General features: G+C 44.0%; 1 protein-coding gene across 1 annotated transcript in view; it reads left to right on the top strand.

The window, feature by feature from the left end:
- The window catches only part of PRDM10 (PR/SET domain 10), a 93,370-nt gene that overhangs the window by 37,734 nt on the left and 28,944 nt on the right, over positions 1–26,692 (top strand). The window contains exons 5-10 of the mRNA XM_040255866.1: positions 15,094–15,319; positions 17,229–17,470; positions 19,265–19,468; positions 20,908–20,980; positions 23,323–23,440; positions 26,256–26,385. Coding sequence (XP_040111800.1) covers positions 15,094–15,319; positions 17,229–17,470; positions 19,265–19,468; positions 20,908–20,980; positions 23,323–23,440; positions 26,256–26,385 — 993 coding nt within the window. The remainder of the gene's footprint in view (positions 1–15,093; positions 15,320–17,228; positions 17,471–19,264; positions 19,469–20,907; positions 20,981–23,322; positions 23,441–26,255; positions 26,386–26,692) is intronic.

The following is a 26,692-nucleotide window of genomic DNA, read 5'->3' as shown; positions in this document are numbered from 1 at the left end:
GTTAATATTATTTATGGAATCTAGAGAAAATTAGGAGTCTTTGTCGTATCACTTACGGTTGAATTTATTCCTGATTACTGCTGCTGCTAAGTTGCTTCAGTAGTGTCCGACTCTGTGCTACCCTATAGATGGTAGCCCACCAGGCTCCCCCATCCCTGGGATTCTCCAGGCAAGAACACTGGAGTGGGTTGCCATTTCCTTCTCCAATGCATGAAAATGAGAAGTGAAAGTGAAGTCGCTCAGTCGTGTCCGACTCTTAGCGACCCCATGGACTGCAGCCCACCAGGTTCCTCTGTCCATGGGATTTTCCAGGCAAGAGTACTGGAGTGGGGTGCCATTGCCTTCTCCAATTCCTGATTGCTAGTGACCTACAATTTTGTGAGGGCTGTCAACTTGCATGAGAGTTTGTCTTAGCACATTGCGGCTGCTAGAAGAAAACATCATACGTAGCATGTGTGCCTTTGCTCAGTCACTCAGTCATGTCCAACTCTTTTGATCCCGTGGACTGAAGCCCATCAGGCTCCTCTGTCCATAGGATTTCCCAGTCATGATTACTGGGGTGGGTTGCCATTTCCTTCCGGGATCTCCTGTGTCTCTTGCATTGGCAGGCAGCTTCCTTATTGCTGAGCTACCTGGGAAGCTCCTACCATGTACTGGGTGGACTATAAACAACAGAAATTTATTTCTCACAGTTCTGGAGTTTGGGAAGTCTAAGACCAAGGTGCCAATAGATTTGTTGTCTGGTGAGAACCTTCTTCTTATTCACAGATGGCTGACTTCTTGCTGTGCCCTCCATGGCAGACAGGGCGAGGCTGCCCTCTGGGGTCTTGTAGAAGGGCACTCATCCCATTCATAGGGGCTCCACCCTCATGACCCAGTCACCTTTCAGAGGCCCCACCTCCTAACTTCCTCACACTGGGGATTACATTTGGACATATGTATAAATTTGGGGAGACATAAATATTTTGTAGCAGAGTTGCTATTTTATTTTAGTAATTTTATTCTAATTAAGTATATTCTTGATAAAGACAAATCATGTCTATTTCTGTGAATATTTATTGACTCTACCAAACAAGCAATGGCTAGATTTAATTCAATTTTACATCTGAAGAGGAAAAACAAAATGAAATGCCTTTGTATTTCTAGGTAATTAATTCATTTACTCATTTTTAGAGTAATGATTTTTTTTTTTCATAAAAAAGTTGAAGCAATGCAAAAAAGAAAGTACATAAAAACCCAAACAATGTTTCTGCCCAGAAACATCCTCATTAACTTACAGTTGGTAACTATTATTCTAGACTTCTTTCAGACATAAAACAGACAAAGATAAACAAGGGAAAACTGTGCCCAAATGCTATTATTAATCTAAATACTTTAAACTTAATTGACTCATGTTTTCCTAACCCATCTTGATCTCTGGTCCCCTCGGGCTTCACCTCCTGCTGTGATGACCTGACTCCTCACACTGACCCTTCCCCTGCTTCTCTCCCCCACTGTTTGGGATTAGTTGTGTTATCGTTATAACTAATACATTTCTGTTCTATTCAGTAACCACAGCTATTTAGAATTCTGCTCTATTATCTCTTGGCATTTACTTTTGTAGAAATCTTGAGTCTAACTTTGATTATTTTCCTCATTTCTTCTCTATCTTAATGCCTGTTTGAGTCTTTCTTTATCCTTGAAGTTTTTCTTTGAAGTCTAGTGACTTCACCAGCACATGAATCAGAATTCCCTAGGACAGGGTGTGTCCTTTTGACAGATAGCTTAAGACTCTATTTTGGGAACATTTTCATCTATTAGATTTTTGAAGATCTTTTTAGTTTCATTTGATGTGTTCATTTTCCCAGGAATATCAATGTGAGTATATTGGTTTTACTTTCTGAACCTAACATTTTCTCTGATCATTTTTATATCTATTCTTTTCCATTTTATTTGTGTAATTTTTTTTTGTGTCCCTCATATTTCCTTATCATGTTTTTTAAGCTTTCTGATTAAATTATAACATATACATAGAAAAGTACAAAAAATTATAAGCAGTAATGCAATGATATGAAGTAAGCATACTTTGTAACCAACACCCAGATTAAATAACAGAACATTGAAAAAGTGAAAGTGAAGTCACTCAGTCGTGTCCGACTCTTTGTGACCCCATGGACTGTAGCCTACCACACTCCTCCGTCCATGGGATTTTCCAGGCAAGAGTACTGGAGTGGGTTACCATTTCCTTCTCCAGAGGATCTTCCCGACCCAGGGATCTCCTAAAGGCTTCCCAGCTGGCTCAGGGTAAAGAATCTGCCTGCCATTGCAGGAGATGCAAGAGATGAAGGTTCAATACCTGGGTCAGGAAGATCTCCTGGAGTAGGAAATGGCAACTCACTCCAGTATTCTTGCCTAGAAAGTTTCGTGAACAGAGGAATCTGGTGGGCTACAATCTGTGGGGTCAAAAAGAGTCGGATACACACATAGACACACACCCCACCTCCTAAAAGCCATCCTTATGCTTCCTGCTAATCACTGCTCCTTCCCTTCTCCTCAAACGTTACACACCTTAGACTGGTTTTCCATGGTTTTGAACTTTATGTAAGTGGAATACCTTAGTATGGTTTCCTTTCTGTTTTGCTCCCTCGTTTAACATTGTGCCTGGGGGAGTCGTGTAGTTCACGTCGTTTGGTGTGGCTGTGGTTATTTCTCCTTCTGTTTCTATAGCTGTGTCAGTTCTATGAGTGTACCACAATTGATCTGGGAGTGTGAATCCACCTCTGCTAAGGTCTTCAAGAGTTTCTTGTCCCTTTGCTTTTTCATGCTTCCCTGGTGGCTCAGCTGGTAAAGAATCTGCCCACAGTGGGGGAGAACTGGGATCGATCCCTGGGCTGGGAAGATCCCTCTGGAGAAGGGAAAGGCTACCCGCTCCAGTATTCTGACCTGGAGAATTCCATGGACCGTATAGTCCACGGGGTCGCAAAGAGTTGGACACGGCTGAGCGACTTTCACTTTCACAACAACTTTCACTTGCTTTTCCATACACATTGTAGAATCAGCCTGGAAGTTTCCACCAAAGTCCTATGGGAAACTTACTGGCATTTCATTGTACCTATGGGTCAGTTTGTGAAAAATTGACATCTTATTTAATATTAAGTCTTCTAATCTATGAATATGTTCTATCCCTGAGTTTTATTTATCTATTTATTTTTAACATTTTTATAGAAATATAGTTGATTGACAGTGTTGCGTGTCAGGTGTACAGCACAGAGATTCAGTTGCACATACATGTATAAATATGTGTATTCTTTTTTTCTTACATTCTCTTCCATTATATCTTATTATAAGCTATTGAATATAGGTCCCTGTGCTACACAGTAGGTCCTTGTTGGTTATCTATTTTATATATAGCAGTATCCCTGAGTTTTAAATGAAAGTTCAAAAATTGTCTTATGGGTAGAGGTCTTTCAATAGATTTACTGTTAGATATTTGGTATCTTTGGATGGTATTTTAAATTATGGTATAATTTAAAAATTTTTCATTTTCTAAGTTACAGTTTGATTTTCTTGGTAAATAATTATGTTGTCTATGAATACTGACACTTTTACTTCTTTGCAGTCCTTATATCTTTTTTTCCTTTGGTTTTATTGAGATATGATTGACATATAGCAATGTATTATAAGCTTAAGGTGTACAGCATAATGATTTGACTTACATGCATCATGAAATGGTTGCCACAGTAAGTTTAGTGAACATCCATCATTGCCAAAATTAAAAAAAAAAAAAGAAAAAAAACCCTTTTTTTGGTGATGAGAACTCTTAGGATTTATTCTCTTAACTGCTTTTGTGTATAACACACAGCAGTGTTAATTTTATTTATCATACTATTCATTACACTCCTAGGACTTACTTATTTTATAGGTGGAAGTTTGTATGTTTTGACCACCTTCATCCATTCCCCTTTCCCCCCCACCCACCACCTCTGGTAACCACAAGTATGATCTCTTTTTCTATGAGTCTGTTTTTTTTTTTTTTTTAATTAGAATATAATTACTTGACAAAGTTATATTAGTTTTTGCTATACAACAACACGAATCAGCTCTATGTATAAATATATCCCCTCCCTCTTGAGCCTCCCTCCATCCCCCAATCCCACCCCTCTAGGTCATCATAGAGCACCACGCTGAGCTCCCTGTGCTCAGCTTGGGAACCTAGTAGGTTCCCACTGGCTGTCTGTTTTACACACAGGGATATATTTACGTCAGTGCTACTCTCTCAGGTCTTCCTACCCTCTCCTTACCTGCTGTGTCCGCAAGTCCAGTCTCTACGTCTGCATCTCTATTCCTGCCCTGCAAATAGGTTCATCAGTAGCATTTTTCTAGATTCCACATATATGCATTAGTACATGATATTTGCTTTTCTGTTTCTGACTTTCTTCACTCTGTATGGGAGGCTCTAGGTTCATCCACATCACTACAACTAATTCAATTTCATTCCTTTTTATGGTTGAGTAAGGCAATGGCACCCCACTCCAGTACTCTTGCCTGGAAGATCCCATGGACGGAGGAGCCTGGTGGGCTGAAGTCCATGGGGTTGCTAAGAGTCAGACACGACTGAGTGACTTCACTTTCACTTTCACTTTCATGCATTGGAGAAGGAAATGGCAACCCACTCCAGTGTTCTTGCCTGGAGAATCCCAGAGACGGGGGAGCCTGGTGGGCTGCCGTCTATGGGGTCGCACAGAGTCGGACACGACTGAAGCGACTTAGCAGCAGCAGCAGCAGCAGCAGCAATATTCCATTGTATACACATACCACAGCTGCTTTACCCATTCATCTGATGGACGTCTAGGTTGCTTCCACGTCCTGGCTATTGTAAATAGTGCTGCAATAAAAAAAACACATATGTCTTTTTGAGTTGTGGTTTTCTCAGAGTATATGCCCAGGACTGGGATTGCTGGGTCATATGGTAGCAGTGTGTTTAGTTCCTGTTATACAACATAGTGATTTTTTTCTATATATTTCATATATTCCATGATGTCTAGTTATAACATGTCACCATATAAAGATACTGTGTACTGACTGTATTCCCCACACTGCACGTTTCATACCCATGACTCATTTATTTTTCAGCTAGTTGTCTATATCCCTTAATTTGCCACACCTATTTCTTTCCATCCCCGATCCTCTGCTACTCTAGTAACCATCTGTTTGTTCTCCATCTGTAACTGTTTCTATTTTGTTATGTTTGCTCATTTACGTCTTTCCTTTTTATTTCTTCTTTTGTTCCCCTTTGCTCTGCTGGCTAGGTTATGTTGCTCTGCTGGCTAGGTTACGTCTTTTGTTTTTATTTCTTCTTTTATTCCCCTTTGCTCTGCTGGCTAGGATCTCCAATTCATTAGTGAATGGAGTTGGTGCTGGTAGATGTGTAGGTTTCTCATTTTCCTTCCTGATTGTAGAGGGAAAACTTTCACTACTTCACTATGAAGAATGATGTTTAGTGCCAGGATTTTTTTTTTTCCCTTGGGCTGTACCACATGGCACATGGGATCTTAGTTCCCCAACCAGAGATTGAACCTTCACCCCCTTCAGTGGAAGCATGGAGTCTTAACGACTGGACCACCAGGGAGTCCTCTTGTGCAGGCAGGATTTTTATAAAAAGAACACATCAATGAAGAAAGCTCCCTTTATGGTTTTTAATGAATGTTTATTATTGAATGATGTTGATTGTTATTCATGGATGTTGATTTTTACCAAATGCTTTTTTTAAACCTGTTGAGATTTTTCTCTTCATTGTTAATAGGGTAGACTATATTAATTGATATTTAAAAGTTAAATCACAGACTTCCCTAGTGGATCAGTCAGTAAAGAATCCACCTAAGTAGCTGCCTGCAATGTAGGAGACCCCAGTTCGATCCCTGGGTCAGAAAGATTCCCTGGAGAAGGAAATGGCAACCCACTCCAGTATTCTTGCCTGGAGAATCCCATGGATAGTGAAGCCTGGCTGGCTACAGTCCACTGGGGTCTCAAGACTCAGGCACAACTTAATGACTAAACCACCAGCAAAAGTTAAGCCAGCCTTTCATTCTATAATAAACTCCTTTTCTTGTATGTCTGGATTTGGTTTGCTGATATTTTGTTTGGGGTTTTATGTTTTTATTCACTAGTTCATTGTATTTTTAACCACCTTATTTGATTTTTTTTCTTTTAAAGTAGCTTTCATCTTGATGATATTTTTTTCTTTTAATAACATCCTGGAAAGCTGTATCATCATTTTTGTTGGCTTTACAGTGTTCTGTTATGGAGATTTACTATCATTCATATCCTTGAACTATTGTTTGTACCAGTTTAGTCACTCAATTGTGTCTTTCTCTTGGTGACCCCATGGACTGCAGCACGTCAGGCTTCCCTGTCCTTCACCAACTCCTGGAGCTTGCTCAAGCTCATGTCCATTGAGTTGGTGATGCCATCCAACCATCTCGTCCTCTGTCATCCCCTTCTTCTCCTGCCTTCTATATTTTCCAGGATCAATCTTTTCCAATGAATCAGTTCTTCGCATCAGGTATCCAAAGTATTGGAGCTTCAGCTTCAGCATCAGTCCTTCCAATGAACATTCAGGACTGATTTCCTTTAGGATGGACTGGTTTGATCTCCTTGCAGTCCAAGGGACTCTCAAGAATCTTCTCCAACACCGCAGTTCCAAAGCATTAATTCTTCAGCACTCAGCTTTCTTTACAGTCCAAGTCTAACATCCATACATGACTACTGGAAAAACCATAGCTTTGGCTAGATGGACCTTTGTCGGCAAAGTAATGTCTCTGCTTTTTAATATGCTGTCTGGGTTGGTCATAGCTTTTCTTCCAAGGAGCAAGCGTCTTTTAATTTCATGGCTGCAGTTACCATCTGCAGTGATTTTGGAGCCCAAGAAAATAAAGTCTGTCACTGTTTCCATTGTTTCCCCATCTATTTGCTGTGAAGTGACGGGACTAGATGCCGTGATCTTCGTTTTTTGAATGTTGAGTTTTAAGCCAGCTTTTTTACTCACCTCTTTCACTTTCATCAAGAGGCTCTTTAGTTTCTCTTCACTTTCTGCCATAAGGGTGGTGTCATCTGCGTATCTAAGGTTATTGATATTTCTCCCGGAAGTCTTGATTCCAGCTTGTGCTTCATCCAGCCTGGCATTCCACATGATGTACTCTGCACATAAGTTAAAAAGCAGAGTGACAATATACAGCCTTTCCAAATTTGGAACCGGTCTGTCGTTCCATGTCCAGTTCTAACTTTTGCTTCTTGACCTGCATACACATTTCTCAGGAGGCAGGTCAGGTGGTCTGGTATTCCCACCTCTTGAAGAATTTTCCAGTTTGTTGTGATCTACACAGTCAAAGGCTTTGGTATAATCAACAAAGCAGAAGTAGATGGTTTTCTTGGACTCTTGTTTTTTTCCTGTGATCCAACGAGTGTTGCCGATTGACTCTGTGGTTCCTCTGCCTTTTCTAAACCCAGCTTGAACATCTGGAAGTTCATGGTTCACATACTGTTGAAGCTTGGCTTGGAGAATTTTGAGCATTTACTAGTGTGTGAGATGAGTGCAATTGTGTGGTAGTTTGAGCATTCTTTGGCATTGCCCTTCTTTGGCATTGGAATGAAAACTGACCTCGTCCAGTCCTGTGGCCACTGCTGAGTTTTCCAAATTTGCTGGCATATTAAATGTAGCACTTTCACAGCATCATCGTTTTAGGATTCGAGATAGCTCAACTGGAATTCCATTAGCTCCACTGACTTTGTTCATAGTGATGCTTCCTAAGGCCCACTTGACTTTGCATTCCAGGATATCTGGCTCTAGGTGAGTGATCACAGCATCATGGTTATCTGGGTCATGAAGATCGTTTTTGTATAGTTCTTCTGTGCTTTCTTGCCACCTCTTCTTAATATCTTCTTCTTCTGTTAGGTCCATACCATTTTTGTCCTTTATTGTGCCCATCTTTGCATGAAATGTTCCCTTGGTATCTCTAATTTTCTTGAAGAGATCTCTAGTCTTTCCCATTCTATTGTTTTCCTCTATTTCTTTGCACTGATCACTGAGGAAGGCTTTCTTATCTCTCCTTGCTGTTCTTTGGAACTCTGCATTCAAATGGGTATATCTTTCCTTTTCTTCTTTGCTTTTCGCTTCTCTTCTTTTCACAGCTATTTGTAAGGCCTCCTCAGACAACCATTTTGCCTTTTTGCATTTCTTTTTCTTGGGGATGGTCTTGATCACTGCCTCCTATACAGGTAGAGGAACCTCTGTCCATAGTTCTTCAGGCACTCTGACTATCAGACCTAATCCCTTGAATCTATTTGTCACTTCCACTGTATAATTGTAAGGGATTTGATTTAGGTCATATCTGAGTGGTCTAGTGGTTTTCCCTACTTTCTTCGATTTAAGTCTGTATTTTACAATAAGGAGTTATTGCAAATCTGAGCCACAGTCAGTTCCTGGTCTTGTTTTTGCTAACTGTATAGAGCTTCTCCATCTTTGGCTGTAAAGACTATAATCAATCTGATTTCGGTATTGACCATCTGGTGATGTCCTTGTGTAGAGTCTTCTCTTGTGTTTTTGGAAGAGGGTGTTTGCTGTGACCAGTGTACTCTCTTGGAAAACTCTGTTAGCCTTTGCCCTGCTTCATTCGGTACTCCAAGGCCAAATTTGCCTGTTACTCCAGTTATCTCTTGACTTCCTACTTTTGCATTCCAGTCCCCTATGGAATGCAAGTTGAAAAGGACATCTTTTTTGGGTGTTAATTCTAGAAGGTCTTGTATATCATCATAGAACGGTTCAACTTCAGCTTCTTCAGCGTTACTGATTGGGGCTTAGGCTTGGATTACTGTGATATTGAATGGTTTGCCTTGGACACAAACAGAGATCATTCTGTCATTTTTGAGATTGTATCCAAGTACTGCATTTTGGACTCTTTTGTTGCCTATGACTCTTATGTTGCCTCCTTTTCTGCTAAAGGATTCTTGCCCACAGTAGTAGATATAATGGTCATCTGAATTAAATTTGCCCATTCCAGTCCATTTTAGTTCACTGATTCCTAAAATGTCGATTGTTTGTATATGTAGGTTCTTTCTTTCTGCCTTCCTTTCTTTCTTTTCTGCTAGTGTGCCGAACGCTCTCATAGATGTCATATCAGATTATTTCCTTAGAGTAAATTCTCCAAAGAGAAATGATAGAGACTAAAGATATTCACATTTTAAATTATTTAAGAACCAAGATTTTTGTGAAAGTGAAGAAAGATACAAATATAAAAATCTCACAAGTTAAATAAAAAGTTTGAATCCTAAATTTGAATTAGAATATCAGTATAAACTGAGGATATTTTTTCTCTTAAAAAATAGGTTCTAATTCTGTCCACTGAAAAGATTTGGATGTAGTCATCAGTCCAGCAGCAATGATTCTATGTGGTCTCTAAATATAGCTTCCCAATAAGAGGAATCAGGGCTACTTAGAAAAATGCCAGATTCTTGCTATAGGGCTGGAGATGTACCTGAAACATCTACCTGAAACATCCTGTCTTATCCGAATGAAAGGAAGCAAATTCTGATAAAAATTTCTCTTCAGGGTCCTGGGAAAAGAACTCAAGATGTAACTGAAGAGGCTAAAATGGGTGTACAATTTGACCCATTAAAAAGGAAAAATATCTCCGATAGATTGAAACACATTACGTATATTTAAAACCCACAAGTTCATACTGATAGGAAGAGAAATATTCTTTGGTCACTTTCTCAGGATGCTAGGAGACCACAGTGTTATTGGGGAAAGTGGTAAGTGATGGGCACAAATCCAGCCTTTCCCCTGGAATATCCTCGCTTGATGAGGGAAATTTCATTAAGGAAGCATCCAGCTAATAAGTGAAAGGGGATGATTGGCTTAGAGCATCACCATTTCTCATCTCCTGTCATCAGGAAAAAGCTGAGGAGGCACTTTGTAGTGAATGGACCAGCTCACCCCCCTGAACACTGTTGACATCACTACAAAGAGAGAGCATTCTTTATAGGGTTCCTGGTCTTGTGTGCCTCCTCTTGTGTTTTACCATATAGGAGGTATTCCTCGTCCTCCCCCCAAAGGAAAGCTGAATCTGATCAAGTCTCTAGGCTTCACTGCCAGTGACTAGGAGGCACAGTCAACAAAGCGGAACAAGTTATAAGGCCACAAGGATGCAGTCAGCACAGTCTACACTGTGAGGAGCAGACAAATTGCAGAGAAAAAGAGAGAAAGAAAACTTACTGATTAAAGGAGACTTGAGAGACGTATCAGTCAGGTGCAGTAGGCAGACCTTGTTTGGGTTCTGACATGAACGATCCTACTGTAAAAAAGAAAAAAATGTGAGACAGTTGGGGGAACTCCTAACAATAACCAGATATTTGAAGATATTAAGGAGTGATTTTTTTTTTTAGGTTTGATAATAAAATATAAAAGTCCTTTTTTAAAAAAGAGTTATCTACTGAACTACTTAGAGACGAAAGTGTATAGTGTTTGAAGTTTGCTTCAAAACAATCCAATGAGGGGGTAAGTGGGTGGGTGAACAGTTGAAGAGAGGTGAGCCATAAGTTGATAATTTTTGAAGCTGAGTGACTGGTAGATAACATTTATTACACTGTTCTCTCTGTTTGAGATATGTTTGAAATTTATAAGTATAAATGGGAAAGTTATTTTGATAGGACTTTCAAATTGCGTCTCTGATACTGAAAAAGTTTACATTCCCACCAACAATATATGAGCTCTTCCATTTCCATACTGGCTATTTGCATTCTTTTAAAATTGTGCCAATCTGATAAGCAAAGTGGCATTTTGTTGTTTTAATTTTAAGGTGTCATTTTAATTAGAGGTTTTGTTGCCATTTGCACCTCAAAGGGCCCTTCATCTCCTCCCATCTCCTGAAACAACCTGCCTGTTTCATGCTTTGCACAAAAGAAAAGTTGTGCTCAGACAGCTCTGTGAGCCCAGCATTACAGACACTGTCGCCACTGCCTTGCCTCTCTCTTTACTGCAGTTTCCTTTCAACCGGCACAATTTTTATTTCTGGCTGTAACACCTCAGTGATCATCAGTTTATTCTGTGACCTGGATAAATTCTGGATAGAAAGCTGGAGTGCGGATTTAACATAGATGATAGGCGCTTTTTTTTTTTCTTTTATCCTTAGCAAAAAGGTTCCTGTTACCAGTTGTCTTTAGCAGTAGCGACATCCACGTGAAGCCTTGTTCACAGATGCATTCCCCCATCCGTAAGGAAGGCATGGAACTCCCAGACTAGAAGCGCAGTCTGTGCTTTGTTTCTGAGCAAGGGTGCGTGTGACTCCCCACACACTGTGAGGAAAACATGCTGCCCTCATGATTGGCCTCAGCAGGAACCCAGAGCATTCTGTTGTGTTTGCTGCCGTCCAGCGTCGTTTCATAGTTCCCTCTCAGATAAATTGTGTCCCGCAGCGCATGATGTCGTTTCAGAAATAATTACCAGGAGTGATGCTAAGTGGGAAGGAGAAAGTATACCATGACTTTAACAAATTCCTTTTCCTCTCCCACGTGTTATGGTGCGTGACAACATGCAGGGGCGTACACTATCTTTGTTACTATTCTTTCCCTCCAAGTGGAGTTGACACCCATGGCTCCCTGCCCTGCTGCCTGGCTGTTGCCTCAGGAGCAGGTGTGTTAGCCTGTTGCTCGGCCCAGGAGGTGTGTGTGCTGTTTACCTCCTCCTCGAACAGACCCCACGCTGCAGAGGCCATTGTGAGGCAGTGGGAAAGCCAGGCCAAATGAGGGTGTGCCTTTCATCTCTGCCTCTCAGGAGCTGGTGGTAAAATGATCTGGCCTCAAAGGAGCTTAAATGTATGCCTGGCACTCAGTGAATGGCAGCTGAATTTGAATTATTAATTAAACAAATCTGTAACACATGCCTTCTGTGTGTTAAGGTCCAGGCTGTCTGATATACACAGTTCTTAACCTACAAATTGATGATCAGCCATGCTTTTCAACAGTAACTCTCATGATTCTGGTGTATGTTCTATCTGTGTGTAGAGTATCAGTTCTCTTTCAATGGTCCCCCACCTTTTCGGCACCAGGGACCTGTTTCCTAGAAGACAGTTTTTCTACAGACCCAGAAGGGGGATGGTTTCAGAATGATTCAAGCACATCCCATTTACTGTGCACTTTATTTCTCTTATTATTGCATCAGATCCACCTCAGATCATCAGGCATTAGATCCTGGAGGCTGGGAATCCCTGCTCTAGATACTGCTGAAGCCTTCCAGCCTTTTTCTTGCCACAGCCTTTGAGGAGAGTTGCAGCCTGGGGATGAGGAGGTTGTCAGTCTGTTTTAATGTCAGCTTTTCAGCAGTGGCGAGAAGCCAGCAGTAACTTGCCTGACCACAGTCTTTCTAGCAGCATCAGTTGGTAAAAAATAACATCGCAGCTTCACAGGAGTAACTCTCAATTGCTGATTTTATTCTTTCAGGTCAGCTCTGCAAAGAGATGAAGAATTTATGAGGAGTGGAGGTGGATATATGCTTTGGTTTGCTCAGCGTGTGATAACATTCATCCCTAACGCTGGCATAGAATTTAAGTGGCTCAAACCTAAGCGTGATACCAGAGCTGCGCTCTGAGATAGCAAGCGGGAGCTGAGCAAGTGAGGACCCAGAGGGGTGGCAGACGGAGTTTCATGGCCAGAAGTACCTGCTCTTTTTTCCTTGTTGAGACCTCACCCCAGTGGGCATTTTCTTGTTTTTATTGAAGCTGAAGCAGGAGCATGTCCCAGAATCATGTCCTCCTGTCGACACTTGTACAAGGCCCTGAGTTGGAGGTGGAATATCACAAATGAGTCTGGGCTCCTGGGCTGAGTGAGTGCACAGTTCAAACATGCAGGTGCTGTTTGAGGCAGCTGATCTTATCTGCCTTCTTCAGCCTGAGGGTTTCTCATGTTGGGCAGTGACCTTTAATTGCCAGAGCAGGTCAGATTCTGTAAATGCCCACAATACTGTTTCTTCATGGAGTTTAAGAAGTTCTTAGATGTAGATGCACAACTGAAAACATACTTTTTTGTGACAATCGGCAGAGTCCCTTTCGATGCCTAGAGGGACTGACATCCTTTCCAAAGGGCCAACCGCCTCTCCACAGCCTGACCTCCCCTGGCCACCTGCCACATGCTCAGCAGCCTGTTAGGGCTGTAGAGGAAACACGTGCTGTCGCTTCGGTCCTTAAAGGACTTATGATAATAATAATCTATGACTAATAGTAAACGCTTACTAAATGCTGGACACTACTACTGGCCTCATGCACACATCAGTTCATTTAATCCTAATGTCCTTTGTACAGATAAAGAAACACAGGTTCAGAGAAGTTTGTTCACTTGCCGAGTAGTGGAGCCAGAAGTTTAATCCAAATCTGTCTGACTCCAAAGCCTGTGGTCTCCGTCCCTGTGGTACAGTTGGAGTGGCAACCTGGACTCACGTGAAAATGCACGCAAATGGGCAATGGAAACCAAGCTAGGGGGCAGCCAAGGTGTGAGATGTGAGAACCAAGGTTCTGAAAGATCCTGCCTGGCTGGAAGAACGGAAGAGGCGGTGCAGTGAAATTTTGTAGGGATAAATTGCCATTTAAGTAAAAATCCACTGTTTAAGTCCTGAGCAGAAGATAGGGGTTCCTTATACTTTGTGAGGGGACAGCTAGGCCCAGGGGTCTTGGGGACCTACAGAGTCCTGATGGAGCAGCACTAGGAAGTGGCCGTCTTCAGTGAGCGCAGGTGCAGGCTGGTGGGGAGCCACTGAGGGCTGAATGGACAGAGCAAGACCCTGAGGGATCTGGACGATTCGCCTCATGAGAAATGAGTCCATGACCTAGGGGTTTTCATCTTGAAGTCCTGGAGGAGCTGTCTTCATGTGGTGGAGGGGTGGACTTACTTGGTCTAACTCGAGAGGAAATTCGGGGGGCTCTTGACCCCCCAGTAACATTCCTGAGCTATTTCAGAACCATCTGGGCTGCCTGGTGGGCTGGATGGTATTGTCAGGTAGACTTCTGTGACTGCAGATGTACAGGAGAGAGGGCAGATATGGTTCCTGGAGAGGTGGAAGAGGACAGGGTTTAGGAGATTGCCTAAAGGGAAGAGCAAGCATTCTAGGGGAGGAAAGATCCAGGCAAGGGAAGTAGCTTGAGTATGACTGATGGTGCTAATGGGGCAGGAGAAATACCCTTGCATAAGAGGGCCTGGATGATGTATAACCCCAGGTGAGGACTCTCAAGGCAACATTATTTTCTTCCCTCATATTTGGTAAAGTGGCATTAATCTAATCTATGACATAAACCATGTCTTATTTGCAAAAGATAATTTCAGCATATTTCAGCATGATGAACCAAGTAGGCATCTCTTTTCTTAAGGTCAAAGTCAAACCTTGACCTCTGGAGTGTGTGAAAGTGCGCCTGTACCCACTGAATTTTGCCACCTGCATCTTGCACCGCGTGTGAAGTTCTAAAGCCACATTGTTGCAGGCCGGTCAGGCCTTTACCTGCAGTAGGGTGTGGCCACCTGCAGAGGCAGGAGAGCCCTACCCAGAACCAAGATGTTGCAGCTGATGGTACCACACATGCTCCAGGAGGGTGTGGAAGCGTTTTTACTTTCGTATTTGAAGTCTCCAGGGAGGCAGGGCAGGCCTCTCAAGCAAGTTTGGAAAGGCTGAGAGAGTGAGGAGGTGGGACTTAAAGTGAAGGGCGGGGTCAATATGAGGGTCTTCAGCCCTCTGGCAGGGGCTTGTGAGGTTTGAAACTCTTGCTGACATGAAAGGAGCCCAGATGTGGGACAGAAACAGCAAAAATGAAAACAGATTCCTCATTACTGTCCGTAGATAGGCCTTTCTGCACGGCCTCAGAGGGAGCTGGTGAGAAGAGTGTGCGCATGTGTGTTAGTTGCTCAGTTGTGTCCGACCCTTTGTGACCCCATGGACTGTAGCCCCCACAGGCTCCTCTGTCTGTGGGGTCCCAGGCAAGAATACTGGAGTGCCTTCCATTAAAAGCTCGTGTTCTGTGTGTCCGGGTTCCCTCCGACCCCACGTGGGCTGTGCTGACGTTGTGATTAAACCTTGTCCAGGCCTCGCTACCGGTGCACAACCAGGTGTTACCCTCAATTGAGAGTGTGGATGGCTCGGACCCTCTGGCGACTCTGCAGAACCCCATGGCCAGACTGGAGGCCAAGGAGGAGGAGGACGAGGATGAGGACGAGGATTCTGAGGATGAGGAGGAAGAAGACGGTGAGGACACTGACCTGGACGACTGGGAACCTGACCCCCCTCGGCCCTTCGACCCCCACGACTTGTGTAAGTGGACCTGCTTCTCGGGCACAGGGTGGGCCCCTCTGCTAGAACTCTCAGTGCAAATTCTGCTGTCTCTCCGAAGGCGCCCTTTCCCGTCATCCTCGGGCAGCCGGGGAGGGAGGTGCTGGCTGCTGCTAGAGCTCCGATCACATCTACGAGCGGCTGCCGGAGGAAGCTGGGCAGCCTGCTGGTGTCACAGGGGCTGGGGCTGGGTCAGGACCAAGCCTCAGCCTCTGATCTCAGAGCTCCAGCTGCCAGGCCATGATGGTGTCTAGTCCTGTCAGATCCGGCGATTCCTTCTTTCACATGTTTGTTTCACCTCTCTTCGTACCAACCTTAAAAAATGCCTGCTGTAAAAGGATGCCTCTCACACCCCGGGCACTAGTGCTCTGCCCAACTCGAGCAATGCTCTCCATGGGCTTGTGAAGTCGGCAGCTTTCTAGAGGTCCTGCTCAGTTGTTGCAGGAATCAGGATTCAAATGCAGGTGGTCCGGTTGCTGGTGCCCACAGTCAGCCGACATTACTGCCTGTCTGTACTGCCTACTTGGAGGGGCCTGCTTCCTTCCACCAAGCCGCCGCTGCTGCCTACCAATGTCCCCCATAGATGGCAAAGTCCTTATCTCCTCTTTCGAGTTACAAGGCCATGCAGAGCTTTGTGGTCTCACCGTATCTCTCCCGGGACCCTCTGCATGGCAGTGGTGAGGCCGTTTGCCTGGGGTCTGTGTTCATCTCCATACCCAAAAGGGAATTTCCTCGTTTTGCTCTTCTTTGAATTCTTGTTTTCAAGGCAACTCCTTAGTCAAATACACATGAAGTCACTTTAATCTTCTAGATAGGAACACAAGGTAACTCTCCATTATTGGAGAGTTGTAGAAATCGAAAATGCATGGTTCCTAAGCCAGGCCACCCCACAGCCAGTTGGGTGAGATGCGATTGGTTGACTACATATGTTGAGAGTCAGGAGTCTGCTCTCTGTGGGGCACAGTCTCTTTCCTCTGTTCTGTTGCTGTTCACATTGCAGCCTGGCGGTTAGCTCCAGATGGGGGATTCTGGGAAAAAGTGGGTGGATGTGGACGCTGGCTGCAAACCCATCATTCCCAGAATGAGCTGAACGTACATATCAGGGCTGGCCTCGTTGTGTCATCGGTTGAATGAAGGGTGGGATGCTAAATTTATTCACTTCAGCATTATCTTCACGCAGTATGCACGGGAATCTCAAATTCAACAGCACTGTTTCTACAGCTCCCTTTGAGGAAACTGACTATATTGTCAGGTTGTTTTAAAAAAAACAGGTTGATTGACCTATAATTTACATACTATAAAGTTTACCTCATTTGTTTCATCTGATTTTGCAACATTTAAGCAACTAATAAGCACTTCTTTCCTCTTTCCAAACATGTTTTATTTGATTTGTAAACTTTTTAAAACTTTTTATTTTTTTAATTTTATTATTATTTTTTTATATTTCATTTCTACTTTATTTTACTTTACAATACTGTATTGGTTTTGCCATACATTGACATGAATCCACCACAGGTGTATACAAGCTCCCAATCCTGAATCCCCCTCTCACCTCTCACCCAAAACTTTTTTAAAAATTGAAATGTAGTTGCTTGATGATGCTGTGTTTGTTTCTGCTGTACTCAACCACGTTGACTTGTAAATTTAGTGCCACTCTTCAAATGGACATCCAGTAGAGAAATAAGTTACAGCCTGCTTATTATTTTTGGCAGGCCACAAGCTAATTCTGCCTGATTCTCCCAGTCTCTGGAGAGTCATGTGTTACAGTGGAATGGGTTGTGCAGTTGTAGGAGCTAATTGAATTTGGCCTTAAAAACTTAGATGTGGGGGTTCTCCAGGTTAGGACCCTTTCCCGCGAGCCCGTCACCTAGAGGCTCTCCTTCTCATGCAGGGTGCGAGGAGTGTAACAACGCACACTCTTCCGTGTGCCCGAAGCACGGCCCCTTGCACCCGATCCCCAACCGGCCGGTGCTGACGCGGGCGCGGGCCAGCCTCCCGCTGGTGCTCTACATTGACAGATTCCTGGGCGGCGTGTTCTCCAAGAGGCGCATCCCCAAGCGCACCCAGTTTGGCCCCGTTGAGGGGCCACTGGTCAGGGAATCGGAGCTGAAGGACTGTTACATCCACCTCAAGGTAATGTACGCTTTGTCCCAGTCCCCTCCTGTCCTGATGACTTGTAAGGGGCATGCATTTTCCCACCGAGCCTCTCAATTCAGTCTCATAGCAGCTGTTCACTGTGTTTTTCTTTCTGTGCTTGATTGATATAAATGTAGACATTTTCTGTCTTACCAATAACGTGGACGGTACAGTTTCAGACCATGGTGTGCTCAATCGCTTAGTCCTGTCTGACTCTTTGCAACCCCGTGGACTATAGCCCACCAGGCTCCTCTGTCCATGAGATTTTCCAGGCAAGAATACTGGAGTAGGTTGCCATTTTCTTCTCCAGGGGATCTTCCCTACCCAGGGTTGAACCTGCGTCTCCTGCACTGGCAGCGGAGTCTTCCCGCTGAGCCACCAGGGAAGCCCTCAGACCCTGAAGCCTTATGTGAATAATTCTGAACTCTTGTCATTCTGAGGGGCTGCACTAGTCTTCGAGGGCTTATAGGACCAAACACCACAGACCAGGGGGCTTAAACAATGTATGTTTGTTTTGTCGCACTGCAGGAGGCTGGAAGTCCAAGGCCAAGGTGCAGGCAGATTTGGCTTGGGTCAAGGCCCTTGGCTTGCAGGTGGCTACCTTGGCACTAGGCGGTCCCTGTGTGCTCGGGCCTCTGGTACTTCTCTGTGTGTCCTGATCTCCCTGTCCTGTAAGGACAGGACCTGCTCTGATGACTTCATCACCTCTTCCAAAGCTTTGCTTCCAAATGCAGTCACAGTCTGATCTACTAGGGGCTGGAACTTCAATGTATGAATTATGGGGGAAACCATATAATAGAGGCTTGACAACTTTTTTTTTGAAAGTTAACTTTGACTAGAATTCAAAGAGAATTACGTCAACTCATGTCATCTGTTGGGCTTCCCTAGTGGCTCAGTGGTACAGAATCCTCCTGCCACTGCAGAAGACAGGTTCCATCTCTGGGTTGGGCAGATCCTCTGGAGAAGGAAATGACAACCCACTCCAGTGTTCTTGCCTAGGACATCCCATGGACTGAGGTGGGCTACAGTTCATGGGGTGGCGAAGAGTCATACAACTTAGTGACTAAACATCACCAATATCATCTGTGAAGTGCTCATAATGTTTTTAGGAAAACCTCTTTTTCAGTCTTTGAAACAGGTCTATCCTGTTGAATCTTCTGCTAAAGAATAGTTCACAGAATGTTCAAGGATGTGTATACTGATGTCTGCTCCTCACTTTTGATGCTTTTGCTTTGATTGAAAGCCTCTCCTGTCTGCTTTTTGAGAGCCACTCTGGAGAACCGGGAAAGAACAATGGGAGGAGAGAATATATGGGGTGTGTTTTTGAGAAATCAGCAGCTGTCATGGGGAGATTTTCTTGGTGAGAGCTCAAGATGTCCAAGAAAGAATATCACTTTGTAGAGAGAACAATCTGTCACCAGCCTCCACGTTATAAATGAATGCAGTTGACCCAAAGGAAGCCACTTACAATGAACTGGAGTGTATTTTTCTGCACTTTCTGGCTTATCAATAGCATTTTTGATGTGTTAGTTAATGATGAAATGGCAACCAAAGCTGTACAGTGTGCTGACTTTTAGATTTTACTAGGTAATCCTGTGAGTGGGTCTTTAGAAAGCATCTTTTCCCTTTTTCATTTGGTAAGACACAATTCCAGTATCTTTCCAGCTACAAAGGGGAGAACCAGTGTATCTGGTTAATTTAAAGAACAGTATTTTGCGTGTTATTACACAACTATCTATGCTGTTAGAGGTTTTGTGTGTATGTGTCTTTTCACTTTCACTCTGGTTGCAGGTTTCTCTCGATAAAGGTGACAGAAAGGACAGGGATTTGCATGAAGACCTGTGGTTTGAGTTGTCGGATGAGACCCTCTGTAACTGGATGATGTTCGTACGTCCGGCCCAGAACCACCTGGAGCAGAACCTGGTGGCGTATCAGTATGGCCACCACGTGTACTACACAACAATCAAGAACGTGGAGCCCAAGCAGGAGCTCAAGGTGCAGCACTGGGGCTATACTATATGCTTCTAAATTTTATTTATTTATTTGGCTACACTGAGTCTTCTTTGCTGTAAGAGGGCTTTTTCTAGTTGCAGAACATGGGCTCTAGGGTTTACAGGCTTTGTTGTGATGTTTGGGCCTAGTTGCCCCGAGACATGTGAAATCTTCCCAGACCAGGGGTCAAACCCATGTCTGCTGCCTTGGCAGGCAGATTCTTAACCACTGGACCACCAGGAAAGTCCCTGTACACTTGTTATAATCCCACAAATAGAACAAGAAGTATACGACTTTGGGGTCTACCAAAGGCCTTTATAAAGGCATTAGGCCCAGGGGGTGAGGAATTAGGAAGTAGTTATTTTGGGGGTACAGACAGGTCTGTTGATTGAAGATGGAGTTACTTCACTTCATTTTGGGCTTCCCTGGTGCCTTAGTGGTAAAGAATCTGCCTGGCAACGCAGGAGACCTGGGTTTGATCCCTGGGTTGGAAAGATCACCTAGAGAAGGACATGGCAACCCATTCTAGTATTCTTGCCTAGGAAATTCCATGGACAGAGCCTGGTGGGCTACAGTCCATGGGTGGCAAAGAGTTGGGCACGACTGAACGTGCACACACAGACACACACACACACACACACACACAAACAACCTTTAGTTTTCAAGTCTGAGCAACGGGGTGGAAGGTGGGGTGTTAGTTGAGATGAGAAACGTAGGTGAGGAGGGAAGTGTCTAGAAGTCAGTTCTTCCCGGCTCCGTCAGGCAGGTGGTAGAATGTAGGTAGAGGGAAGAGGCGGGAGGATCTGGGATGCCCGTGGTAACTCGAGAGTCATTAGCACAGAGTTGGCTGCAAACAGATGTGATTACCTTGCGGAGAAATGAGAAGGCTTCCAGAAGCAGCACTCTTTAGGAGTGGTGGAGGGGTGGGTGAGCCAGACAGGAAGCAGAAGCAACCTCCCCGGGGTGGGATGGAGGCAGAGACTCAGGAGGGCAGGGTGGCTCTGGTTAACCCCAGCAGTGTGAGGGTGGAGCCACTGTGAGCACAGCTGCGTGGAAAGCTGTGTTTAAACAGATAAAAAATCAGAAGAGGCTCTGTTTCATTAGATCAAGAGACTACTAATGTTATCTCTTGTGAAGTTGTTGTAATAACAAGAACAGTTTTTTAAAAAGGATAAGGAAAACACTTAAAATGGATAACCAACAAGGACTTACTGTATAACACATGGAAAGAAAAGAATCCCACACAGTGTGTCTCGCCTTGTGAACTTCCTGACTGACAGTCTGTGCCAACGGGGTCACCTCACGGTGCGGCCTCTTTTGGTAGTTTGCTGGTTTGCTGTGGGAAACCTGGGTTGTTATCTGTGAGCAGGAGGAGGAACTGAAGCCTGTGAAGTGCATCCTGTGATGTCCTTCATCCCTGATGATGTGCTTGCTTCTTGCAGGTGTGGTATGCTGCTTCCTATGCCGAATTTGTGAACCGGAAAATCCATGACATTTCTGAGGAAGAGCGGAAAGGTACTTGGATTTTTTTTTTTTAATTTCATGTATTGATTATAAATTACATCTTTGGTGGTAGTTTAGTCACTAAGTCATGTCCAACTCTTGCAACCCCATGGACTGTAGCCTGTTAGGCTCCTCTGTCCATGGGATTTCCCAGGCAAAAATATTGGAGTAGGTTGCCATTTCCTTCTTAAGGGGATCTTCCCAACCCTGGAATTGAACCCGTATCTCCTGCATGACAGGTGGATTCTTAGAACTAAACATCCTTGTGTAATTCTAGGGTCAAAGGACAATGACATATTTACATTTCTTTCGTGGGCTGTAGAAACTAGTATTTAATATAGTGAAAAGTCCAAATATTAAATTAGAACCTAGATCAGAGGATGATTTTTATCCTGATGTAATCATCTCTGAACATAGCAAGGCAGGGATTGTCTTTGTTGTGAAAGTAAATGTTGCTGAAGTACAGTGTACATCCAGAAAAGTACAAAGTCATAAATAACAGCCTGATGAATTTTCACAGCATGAGGATACCCGGGGACCCAGGTCAAGAGTGGGCCACAGCTCCAGGAGTCCCCAGCACCTTCTAATTCCTCTTCACTCCCAAGTAAAACTATCTCCCAGCTTCAACACCACAGATACTATCCGCTTGTTACTGAACTTTGTATACATGGAATTATGAGACATGTACACTTCTGGTATATGAGAACCTTTTGTTTGTGAGACTTTTCCATACTGTTGTGTATTATTATAAGTTGTTCATTTTCTTTGCCACTTTGTTTTCTACTGTGTGAACTTGTTGTTGTTGTTCAGTCGAAGTTGTGTCCAGTTTTTGGTGACCCCATGGACGGCAGCACGCCAGGCTTCCCTGTCCTTCACTGTCTTCTGGAGTTTGCTCAAACTCATGTCCATTGAGTTGGTGATGCCATCCAACCGTCTCATCCTCTGTTGTCCCCTTCTCCTCCTACCTTCAATCTTTCCCAGCATCAGGGTCTTTTCCAGTGAGTCGGCTCTTTGCATCAGGTGGCCATAGTATTGAATGTACCGCAATTCATTTGTCTATTTTCAGTGCAGAAGTTTGGGTTGAACTATGCAGTTCTGCCACTGACTAGTTGGAGTTAGGTCACATCACAGGTTAAGGGCAGAGTCCTTCTTTAGACTCTCTCTACTTTAGGCACCATCCTCAAGCGAGGGGGATCCCATGCCCCCTGCACTTCTGAGCAACTAGACCAGTAGCATTTAGGGAGTTTCCACCACCCTCTTAGTCCTAATAATTCCCTGGAATGGTGCACAGAGGTCAGAAAAGTGCTGGGCTTAGAATTGCCATTTTATCGTAAAGCACACATGTCAGGACCGGCCAAATGAAGAGACGCTTAGGGCAAAGTTTGGGAGGGTCCCAAACGAGAAGCGCCTGTGTCCCAGCCCTGGAGGCCCAATGTGTCATCACCAGCGTGGGAGGCTCACCTGAGCTTCTGTGTCCAGCGTTCTTGTCGAGGCATCATCACAGCGGTGTGATCAGTTGGACCCTTGGCCCATGACTGGATCTCCTCTCTAGCCCCTGCTCCCCTCCCTGGCTATACCCCCTCATTCAAAGCCACAGCCCTGTTTTCAGGTGGTTGGTTTTCCAGGCTCAGCCATCCCCATCTGGGCCCTCTCATTAGCATAAACTCAGGTATGGTCACAGATCACCAGGAATGACAAAGATGTGCTATTTACTTGGGAAATTCCAAAAGCTGTGAGGCTACTTCCTAGGGGACCAGTCAGTCATAGTCTTTCTTGTTCGACAAAGTCATTTCCGGTGTCCAGTGTCTGGCCGATATGAAGGTACCACTGTGAACCTTCTTACATGTCCTTTACTGAACATATGTGCATATTTCTGTTGGGCGCACATTTAGGGGTGGAATTGCTGGGTTGTAGGGTACGGCTTTAACCCGTGCTTGTGGACCTTTTGCTAAAGTGATGCTATTGAGCATTCACCTTCCAGTTATTTGTGTTTTACACTATACCCTCTGATTATGAAGCTTGGATCTGAATTGCTGGGTTATCTGTATACGCATTCCCATTGTAGCACAGCTTGTCTTCCCAGTGGGGTAAGGTTGTGTGTGTGCTGAGGGTGGGAGAGCGTGGCACACGGTAGTTGTTCTTTTGATGTCTTAGGTGAATATATCAGAAAACCAGATCCCCAAAACTACTTTCTGTCAATCTTGAGCCTTTGCTTTTATAACAAAACAGCAGACACTGGGTATCTATGAGCACTGGGCTTACGGTAAGGTGAGAATGGTGGGGGTGCCAGGCATTTGAGTTTTATTGGGACCGATTGGTCACCAGCCTCCATGGTCTCTCTCCTATGGCTGCAGTTCTTCGAGAGCAAGAGAAGAATTGGCCCTGCTATGAATGCAACCGCCGATTTATAAGCTCTGAACAGCTGCAGCAGCATCTCAATTCTCACGATGAGAAACTGGATGTGTTCAGCAGGTATAATGAGGGGGAAGGTTTCACAAACCTAGTGTTTAAAGTTCCAGAGTCATTTCTGTATCATCTATGAACGTATGAGGCTGTGTGTGTGTGTGTGTGTGTGTGTCTGTATGCACATGGGTGGGTGTGTAGACATAACCAGTTAGGCTGCTGAAGGACATTTGTTATGCATCATTTCCTTTCTTCCCCCTGGTCCTCATCACAACTTGTGTCTTTTCCAGAATAATGCATACCTAGCAATAGGAGATCTTTCCACCTTAGTAAACATTTCCCTGAACAAGCATAATCAATACCCAGCAACAGGAGATCTTTCCACCTTAGTAAACATCTCCCCTAACTAGAGATTCTGAAATAGGAATTCTTGAGATAGCATACACCTTTGAAATAACCTACACCTCTGATTTTCAAACTCTTCAAAGGTAAGATTCCTTCATCAAACTAACTCCTGTGTTTAATTCCCATATAAAAAAAAGAAAAAGGGGTAAATGAAGGAGAATTCCACAGGGTGGGGTGGGCAGCAGCTGGATCACGTAGGCCTGATGGTAGTGATAGGAGATTTGAATTTCATTCTATGTGTGATAAGAAGTCCTCAGAGGCTGCTGAACAAGGGATATTATGATGTCAATTATATTTCTAAACATCACTATGCCTGCATGCTCAGTCCCTTCAGTGTGTCTGACCCTTTGTGACCCTGTAGCCCCCCAGGCTCCTCTGTCCATGGGATTTTCCAGGCAAGAATACTGGAGTGGGTTGTCATTCCCTTCTCCAGGGGATCTTCCTGACCCGGGGGTCAAACCTGTGTCTCCTGCATTGGCGGGTGGATTCTTTACTACTAGCACCACCTGGGAAGCCCAAACATCAGTGTGGATAAAAGTAAAAACACCACTTAGGTTATACTGCAGTAAGAGGGAAGACAGGGAGTCTGGTTAGAAACTATTTCAACAGTTTGGATGAAAAATGAGTGTGGTTTGGATTGGGGTAGTTTCAGTGGGACAGATGTAGGCTTGCCAGCATTTATAGAATTTGAGAAGAGAGAAGGTGGTGTGAAATGGCCTTTAGGAATGTGAGAGAGTAAATACTCCAAGGGAGTGCGGTGTGATTGCCCGCAGCAGCCAGAGCTCACTGGGGGCTCTTGCGAGTCAAGGCCACGTCCTCACCCAGTGTCTCTCCCTGTGCGGGTGTCTGTGGAGGGAGGGCACAGAGTGGGTTTCACCAAGCGCCTGCAATGCAGTGAGAGTGGCAAAGCAGCAGGGTAGGAGGAGAGCATGTGCGCAGGAGTGAGTCCAGTGATGGGCTTTGGAGGTGATGAGTGGAAGAAGGGAGGGAAAATGTGAAGGGAATACAAGACTGCTGACAGGCTGCAGGACTGGAGATGCTGGGGAGGGGGCAGGTTCCTGAGGGGCGGACGGGCAAGTTAGGGCACGGTGTTGGCATGGACGAGGCGTGGCGTCAGTGTCCTGGGGTTCTGCAGCTACTGAGGATGACAAGGGCAAGGTGTGACCTTGGAAGCAAAAGGCTGAGGTGCGTGGAGGGCACAGCGAGCATTCTGTCCTGCACTTCCTCCAGGGCATCCCAAACACACCAACGTGGCTCTGTTATAACACCTTTTATACCCTCTTGTGAGTTTTGCTTTATACGCCTGCTGCCTCTGCTGGACTTCTGAGGGTAAGAACTGTTGGGTATAACTTCCCATCTTTTAGTGCTGAGCACCAGGCAGGGTACACTGCAGATAAAATGTTCATTAGCCAACTGCTAAAAGAAATTTGAGACAATTAGGCAGATCTGAACTTTGACTAGATTTAATAAACATTGAGCAACTATCAGTTGCGATAATAGTATTGTGGAGATATGTATTTTATATATATTTATATATCTTTATGTTTTAGAGATATGTATTTAAATATTTATGAATATGAATGAGATGAAATGTCTGGGATTTATTTCAAAATACTCTAATGGGTATGTGTGTGGGAGAAGTGGTAAGGATTCAGATAGAATAAAACTGGTCATGAGCTGATAAGTATTGAAATGAGGTAGTAAGTACACTGTGCTTGTATCTGCCATATTTGCTGAGGTTCAGAATTTCCCATAAAAGATCTTTTAAAAGTCCTTGGAAAAAAATCTATATTTTTAATTAAATTGTTAAGCACATGAGTGGAAGAATAAAGCACAGTCTGATTGATTTTAAACACATCTTGCACGCATGTCTTCTAAAGGAGATTTTAGTGACATACTTTTCTGAATCCCTTTGATTAAGGAACTTTTGTATGTTAGAAACCTTTCAAAGGGGATAAAATTCATTTGGCATTTATTGGATGTATTATTGAACCACTGAATTAGAAAATCGTTCTGGCCTCCCAGAAGATTATAGAAAAGCAAGAACATATCTTTAACTCTAGCCAGATTCCATGGAAGGAATATGAGGTGAGCAAGGGGAAAGACCTGAATCTTGTCTCTAGGACACACACCAGGCTCCGTGGGTTCTGTCCTGTCTGCGTTGCTCACATAACTGCGGAGATGTGTTCGAGCTTTCAGAATGTCCAGTGGCAAAATGGTGTCAGCACTTTGAATTTTTAAAGCTCCCTTTATTCTGAATAATTTAAGATGTCTCTTTGAGCTATATAGACAGGGAAAGATGAGAAATTGAGACAGCGTGTATTGGCAAAATGATCATCTACATTAGAAAAAAGAATCAGGAAAAGAAAGAAAGTGAGTGGAAATCAAGATTTGGAGTTACTCCGGATCATTTAGGGAAACGTTTGTTGTGGAGTATTATGTAACTGTGACTATTTATCACCCGATCTCTTGTCCTCAGAGCAAGAGGCAGAGGAAGGGGCCGAGGCAAGAGGCGGTTTGGCCCTGGTCGAAGGCCAGGACGTCCTCCCAAATTTATCCGCTTGGAGATAACCAGTGAAAATGGGGAAAAGTGTGACGATGGGACACAGGTAAGAGGGAGGGGAAAGCAGGAACGCTTCTTGGACGCCTGCTCAGAGAACTTAGAACTGTCACTGGACTCAAACACAATGCCTTTCAGAGGCTGACAGTCCTGCCTGTTGGCACTGCGCTGCCTCTTAATTAAAGTCTGATCAGACAAAGACTCAAAAGAGTGTATTTTTGAACGTTACTTACAACAGAAGGCCAACTTTGCAGCCCTAAAGATTTGAAACTGTCCAGAGATATTATGGGGGCCTCTGTTTAATTAGTTCAGACAATTGAAATTATGATATTCCAGGAGAGTCCTGCCTTCTTTTT

The sequence above is a fragment of the Oryx dammah genome, unplaced genomic scaffold, assembly GCF_014754425.2.
Source record: "Oryx dammah isolate SB20612 unplaced genomic scaffold, SCBI_Odam_1.1 HiC_scaffold_15, whole genome shotgun sequence".
NCBI classification, from domain to species: domain Eukaryota; kingdom Metazoa; phylum Chordata; class Mammalia; order Artiodactyla; family Bovidae; genus Oryx; species Oryx dammah.
The sequence above is the reverse complement of the archived record's forward strand: the minus strand, read 5'-3'. Positions and strand labels throughout refer to the sequence as shown.